Genomic DNA, 7,269 nt, shown 5'->3' on the forward strand with positions numbered 1-7,269 from the left:
CTTCCAAAAGAGGACACGACTAGAAATCAGTGGTTAAGTTGTATTTACAACACTGTTCCAGAACAGTTCAACCCAAATATTCAAATGTGTCCAGCGCATTTTATGGAGGACTGTTTCTTGATACTGGGAGAGTAGACTGCAATGCCGGCTGTTCTGACTCACAGTCTATAAGTAAGTTTTCATATTTAAAGGATTTGCCACTGATGATTCAAATGCGAGTTTTGGGCATGTTTGCGCGGCGCGATGCAACGCAACGCGTAAAAAGACAGTATAAGTCATTATAATCCATAATTATGTCCCCACTGGATGCAACAAATGCCTCGTTTATAATGGGTTTTCATGTTTTTGAATCATCGCTCCGGCCGGACAGGGCATCATCAAAATATGGTGAGGGGCGTAACATTTCCGTCACACGCTTGAGGTATTTGGCCAATCATAACGCACTGGATAGCTGGCCAATCACAGCACACCTTGCTTTTCAGACCGATGAGCTTTGTAAAAATCGACGCATTTCAGAAAGGCAGGGCATAGAGGAGAAACAATAATGTACAGTATGTGGAAAATAATGTGTTTTTTTAACCTTAAACCGCATAAACACATTTCATTACACCAAATACACAAAATAATGTTCTTTTTAACAACATCATATGACCCCTTTAAGTTGATTTTTCTGAGGCTATTAGCAGATTTGTTCTAGTTTTAATCATAAACTCACAAAATTTTGATCAGTTTTGTTAGTAAATCTTGATTTAAGAATCTTTAGACATTTGCACTGGAAACTAAATACTTTTTTGCAGTGTGGTCATTCAATGTATGAAAAAGTAATGGAGATCTATTGGAAGTTGTATTTTCAAACTTTGAAGTGTTGCTATGCTAATACAAGACATTTACAGTAAGCTTTTCATTTAATTTATTCCTTACATTTTCTTTATGTGGTTTTAAAAGTTCTTAAAAATTCTTACATTTGCCTTCATAAAACCTGCAGAAGCCCTGAGATATGGCATTAATATTTACATTTAAATATTAAATATAAATGTGCATTATTTAACTAAATTTATATTATGTATCAGTTTTATTTTAATTTACAATTATACTTATTATAATTTTTATGAATAGTTCAGGTTTAAAACAAATCTTTATGCCACAGTCATATTACAGGGAAGTTAACAGACTAAAATATTTGTCCTAGTATGTGTTTACTCCATAATAACAGAATTAGAATCACAGTGAAATAAGTAGTAGTCTTACAGACCTCACATACCTGGGAATGCAGCAGCGACGGCCGCAGCAGCGGAAGCGTCAGCGCCCTCTGTCTGGACACCAAGGATCTGCAGCGTGTGTTCGGCCGCATGCAGCTTCGCCTCGTCCATTGATGCGCAGAGCTTGGCGGGGGTAAACGGATGTCTGATTGGACACAGAGAACATCAGTGGTAAAATATTGTGTTGAAAAATGTATAGATTTCTAAAAATAGATAAATTTTTAAAAAAATAGAGATGAGCAGGTGTGTTAGGTTTACATTCACAGAAGCTGGAAAATGCTGTGTCTATCATGCATTGCTACATGTCGACTCTGACTGAAAAGTGTTAATTTATTGCTGTGTCCCAAAACATTGTGAGCTGATTTGATGTCTGATGGCTACATTGGCACGTGTCTACACAGACACCGTGCTAACTAAGGCCCAATCCCAATTCTACCCCTTAGCCCTTCCCCTTTCCCCTACCCCTCCGTTTCGCGCGTTCACGTGAAGGGGTAGGGGTGTCTCGATTCTCTTTTGGTTGGAGGGGTAGGGGTAAGGGGAAGGGCCAGATAGCCCTTCAAACGAAGATTTTTCAGGACCACACTTCAAACTAATGGGTATGAATTATCTCAGCGTAAACCGGCTACAGCGGCAACATGGCTGCTCCAGTGAACAAAAAGACACATAGATGTAAGGATTTTTGGCATTAATAAAGATTTTAACGAAAAGTAATCATGTGTTTTATGTTACATTCAATCATGAGTTCATATATACGGTCATGTTACTCAAAGAAATGTTTGCAAATAATCGCTAAAGTTTGCTAACGTCATATCATTACTGACTGCACGATAGTGCCACAACATAGGCTATTTTTATGTCTGATCTGGGCGATAATAACCACCATAGACATTGAGGAGGGCTAGTACCCCCAATAATTATAAATGGCTAAACCCTTTTCTGAAATATTGACAATTCGAGAGAGAGAGATGAAAGTTGCGTGTGCGCGCTTGTGCGTTTCTCTTTTTACTTCAAAAACAGCGATTTTATCCTCTAGTTGCTGGAAAATATAACGAGTGATTCAGTATTTAAACTGTTATTAATAAAAGTCGTGGGGCAGCGTTGACAAGTTTCTTTGCTCCGGGATGTGTGAGCTGCACGATATCTGATGTGTGTGTGTGTGTGTGTGTGTCAGTAAGCAGCGCATTAATATAGAACGGTAATTAAAGGCTCTAATGCACACCATTATAGGTGTGTGTACTGTAGGAGCTAGACGACGTATGATGACGTGTGATGTATAGTAATGGTGTCCCAATTCTTAGGGGAATATTTTCACCCCTACCCCTTGACACTCTGTTTCCCTGACAAGGGAAAGGGGTCGGCGGAGGGGTAGGGAAAGGAGAAGGGGTATAATATAGAATTGGGATTGGGCCTAAGAAAGTAACCTCTTAAAGTAACAGATTTGGTCTCTGACTGTTATTGGTTATTCTTGTGTAATGCACAGACTGTATGCATGCCTACTGTCTACATATTTCTACGTTCTAATGGCCTCATATTTCTAACAGCCTAACTGGCATTCACAACTACTTATATAGCTTATATATTATTAACTATAGCAGGGACATCAAACTCAGCTCCTCGAGGGCCACAGTCATACAGATTTTGTTCCAACCCTGCTCCAACACACATACCTCTAGTTTTCAAATATAAATCTGAAGGATTTGATTAGCTGGATCAGGTGTGTTTATTTAAAGGGTTAGTTCACCCAAAAATGAAAAATCTGACATTAATCATGCCATTCCAAACCCGTAAGACATCATCTTCGGAACACAAATTAAGATATTTTTGATGTAATCTGAGAGCTCGCTGACCCTCCATAGACAGCAAGGATATTACTAATATCAATGCACAGAAACATAGCAAGGACATCTGTAAAACAGTCCATGTGACATCAGGGGTTCAACGGTAATTTTATGAAGCTACGAGAATACTTTTTGTGCATAAAGAAAACAATAATAACATATTTATTCAGCAAGTCTTCTTCCCGAGTTACTGTCTTCTGCCATTTTGGAGAGTACCCCAGAATGTAATCAGCATTGTTAACATTCAGCATGTGCGCGAAAGTAAACAATGCTGATTACATTGTTAATTTGTGTTCCGAAGATGATGTCTTACGGGTTTGGAACAACATGAGGGTGAGTAATTAATTACAGAATTTTCATTTTTTGGGTGAACTATCCCTTTAAGGTTGAAGCTATACTCTTGAGTTTGACACCCCTGAACTTTAGTAAAATATTCTAGTGTATTGTATTAAAATATAATGTGTTAGTAATAGATTCTGAAAGCTTTAAATGTAGATGGATGCCTTTAAAAGTAAATGCAGACCAATCATGGCATGCAAGAAGTTAGAAGAGAATGGTCAAGAGAAGAGAATGGTCAAAGCAATGCAAATACATATAAAACATATAAGCTGCGTCCGAAAGCTTAGGCAGTTGACTTGATGCCTCGCTACCCTATCAGGCAGTGACTCTGCAGGCAACGTTTGAGCATGAAGGTTTAAAGATCTACAGCAAAACAGAGAGAGCTTTGCTGATAAAGCAAATATATTTAAGTACTATAATACTTATGGTGACCATACGTGCCTAGATTCCCAGGACGATGTCATACACCGATCGGTCTGCACACGCAAACAAAGCCAAAACCTAGATATTTTAGGCAATATAGAAATCCTGGCCAAGACGCGTCCTGGGAAAATGGCACGTATGGTCACCCTAATAATACTAATTTCTTGCTGGAAATTACATAAAAAGTGGAAAAACTTGGTAAAAAATTTACATTTACATACTAACTGACCATTAAGTGCAATTTTCAGCCATTTTTATTTAGATAGGACAGTGTAGTGACATTAAGCAATGTGGGAGAGAGAGGGGGGCGGGATCCACGAGCCAGGATTCGAATTTAGTATGCCCGCAGTGTAACAACGCTGTATGTCAGCATGCTGCCCACAAGGGTATTAACGCTGACAGACATTTTTATTTTTTAGCTCAACTGGTGCAGAATGGAACACACAGGTTTGTGGGATACCAAAAGTGCTGAAGAATATATCTATGCTGCCTTCAGAAATTGATCAGATGAAGGTATCTCAGTAGACAGAAAGTGACACTGTCATTTAATTTAGACATGTATTATTGCCTTCCTACTTTCATATGCTGCATTCGGAGGGAGCATTTTTCAGCTTTCAGACATAGCCATAATGTATAAGGATTGTAGAAAGCACATCAGTATGAAAACAAAGCCAAAACTCAAACAGTTTAAGGTAATTCAGAAATCCCAGCCTGGACATGCCCAAGAAAAGGAGGACACACTGATCTAGGTAAGTGATTCCCAACCAAATTCCTGGAGTACTTCCATCACAGCAGATTCTGATTGTCTCCTTAATTATCAGCTCATTTGTAGAGACGTGAAATGGGAGTGTCTAACAAATGAAATATGCAAACTTTGCAGTGCTTAGGGTTAATCCAGGAATGTGGTTGGGAATGACTGATCTAGGCAGCTCACTAGGTTTTGTGACACAGTTAATGCGAGTGTTCTTGCTTTGTGATGATGTGTGTATCGTTGCGGTAGAAGTTGTAGCATACATATTTGGATATTGAGTAGCCAGAGCAGGGATGGTGACTTTGTAAAGGAACAGTTGCCTCTGATCTGGTCCAATAGCAGAGTGAAGCTGGTAAACCGGTTGTCCCCAGTTATTCTTTTGGCAAATATCCTCCAAGATCTGCGAAAACAGGCAAAATCGTCCTTGGAAAAATGTTCCTTTGAAAAATTCCTCCTTTTAAAATCCACAAGGGATCTTTTCACTGAGGGTATGAGTGTACCTCTGGGGCGTGTTTGATGCCTTGGGGCTTCAGAGTGACTGGGTTCATGGGCGTGAGCTCCATGCCAGGAAGAAGGTCATAGAGTTTGTCGTCGGGGCGTTTGTCTGTCTTGAGTTGGTACGTGGCACAGCCACGACCCATGCCTGCATAGGCGAGGTATCCTCGCCCGCCCAAACCACGTACGCCCGCTGCCCCTACAGGTACATTCATGTAAATTTCTAGGAATGCAAGAAGGCATTAAGTCGAATCAAATCACCAGAAATCACCTGGGTTTCAATCAAGATTTAGAGAAACTGATCATCATGTAGATATATTCCAAGCCAGCACATTACAGATGCTGCATCTCTGATTCATGCAAGAACATTTCTTTTATATATTTGCTAGACTTGATTTTTGGATCCCATCAGAATAATATATTATCGTTACTGGACTGTAATATGCAGGCATGGATAACAAATTCAAATGCTAGATTGGACAAGAAAACTATCAAGAACAATATAGCAAAATACATTGTGTTTAAGGTTATGCAAATGAAGATACAAATATCATATGGTTCAACTGCCATAATAAAACAATAATGAAATAACTTTACTTAAGTAATTTACCCAGTCTATTTAAAGTCAACATGAAATAAAAATGTACTCAATTTACTTAATTGTGCCTAATTGTGCACCATTCATCAGTGCATGTTATTCCAAAAATGTTTTGTATTAATTTGTTTTAAATACAATAATTCACTCCGAAACAATGTTCCTTTTCATCTAACATCACAAAAACCCCTTTAAATTCATTTCAGCCACCTGGCCTCTTTTTTTATTTTTTTATTTTAGGCGTTTTCACCTTTATTATGAGGACAGGTCAGAACTGAGAGGAAGCAAAGTGGAAGAGAGATAGGAGGCTGATCTCAATCCCTTGAGTCAGGATTCAAACTCGGGACGCCCGTAGGCCAATGGCGTTGTATGTCAGCACGCTGACCACAAGGCTATTGCACCGATCTGCCTTCTTTTTTAATGTGTAACACCAACTTTTTGATTTTTACCAAACAATTCATGTCTTTTTTTTACACAGAATTGTCATATTATGAATGTAAATGTGTGAAAAGTGTTTTAAAAATGGCTGTCCACCAACGTTTACCATCCAACCTGACAGAACTGGAGAGGATCTGCAAGGAGGAATGGCAGAGGATCCCCAAATCCAGGTGTGAAAAACTTGTTGCTTCTTTCCCAAAAAGACTCATGGCTGTATTAGATCAAAAGGGTGCTTCTACTAAATACTGAGCAAAGGGTCTGAATACTTAGGACCATGTGATATTTCAGTTTTTCTTTTTTAATAAATCTGCAAAAATGTCAACAATTCTGTGTTTTTCTGTCAATATGGGGTGCTGTGTACATTAATGAGGGAAAAAAATTAACTTAAATGATTTTAGCAAATGGCTGCAATATAACAAAGGGTGAAAAATTTAAGGGGGTCTGAATACTTTCCATACCCACTGTATATAACTGTCCCTTTTTAGGAGATTTCTTTGGAGAAATACAATTACTAGACTATAGAACTAAGTAATGCATTTAAATAGCAGCTCTGATCATTTTTTTTCATTTGTTTATAGTAAATTCACATTAAAATCTATGACTTTGCAGACTGAGCAAATCTGAGCACAGTTTAAGACATTGAGATCCCTTTGGAGACTCGTTGGAGACACAAGACTGCTATGTCTGTTTCTGAGGAGAAAAATTGGGCAAGCAGAAGTCCCCATTTACCTCAATCTAATAATAACAAGATCTCCCTTGTGATTGTTCTTTTTTTGAGATGAAAGTGCTATCAAGCATGATTGAATCACATGGCAACGGGACTTTAAAATCATCAGTGTAGTTTATATTTGTCTTTGTCTTTTTCAGCTTCACTTGATCAAAGAGAGATGCTGAAGATAACAAAGGAGTGTGAGTACAAAATAGGGGTCAAAGGCGATACGACTGCTAGTCATTTTCAAAAGCTCGTCAGTATCTGCATGTAATCATGACAGCAATGATGATACCGTGGTACACTGATCATTGTCTCTCTAAGCGGCTCAAAAAAGACGAACACAAGCTGGCCTTTATTTTGTGCATATATACTGTATATATAGTACTAAAATAACAATATATAGACATTAAAAAATAACT

General features: G+C 38.3%; 1 protein-coding gene across 1 annotated transcript in view; it reads right to left on the reverse strand.

Annotated features, from left to right (window-relative positions):
* LOC107598612 (APOBEC1 complementation factor-like) overlaps positions 1 to 5,354 on the reverse strand; it is an 8,952-nt gene extending 3,598 nt beyond the window's left edge. The window contains exons 1-3 of the mRNA XM_016290009.1: positions 5,111 to 5,354; positions 4,874 to 5,010; positions 1,262 to 1,404 (exon numbers count right to left, since the gene is read on the reverse strand). Coding sequence (XP_016145495.1) covers positions 1,262 to 1,404; positions 4,874 to 5,010; positions 5,111 to 5,320 — 490 coding nt within the window. The 5' untranslated portion in view covers positions 5,321 to 5,354. The remainder of the gene's footprint in view (positions 1 to 1,261; positions 1,405 to 4,873; positions 5,011 to 5,110) is intronic.
* Positions 5,355 to 7,269: the final 1,915 nt, after the last annotated feature.

Source organism: Sinocyclocheilus grahami, unplaced genomic scaffold (genome assembly GCF_001515645.1).
Source record: "Sinocyclocheilus grahami isolate Dianchi unplaced genomic scaffold, SAMN03320097.WGS_v1.1 scaffold253.1, whole genome shotgun sequence".
Classification (NCBI taxonomy): Eukaryota; Metazoa; Chordata; class Actinopteri; order Cypriniformes; family Cyprinidae; genus Sinocyclocheilus; species Sinocyclocheilus grahami.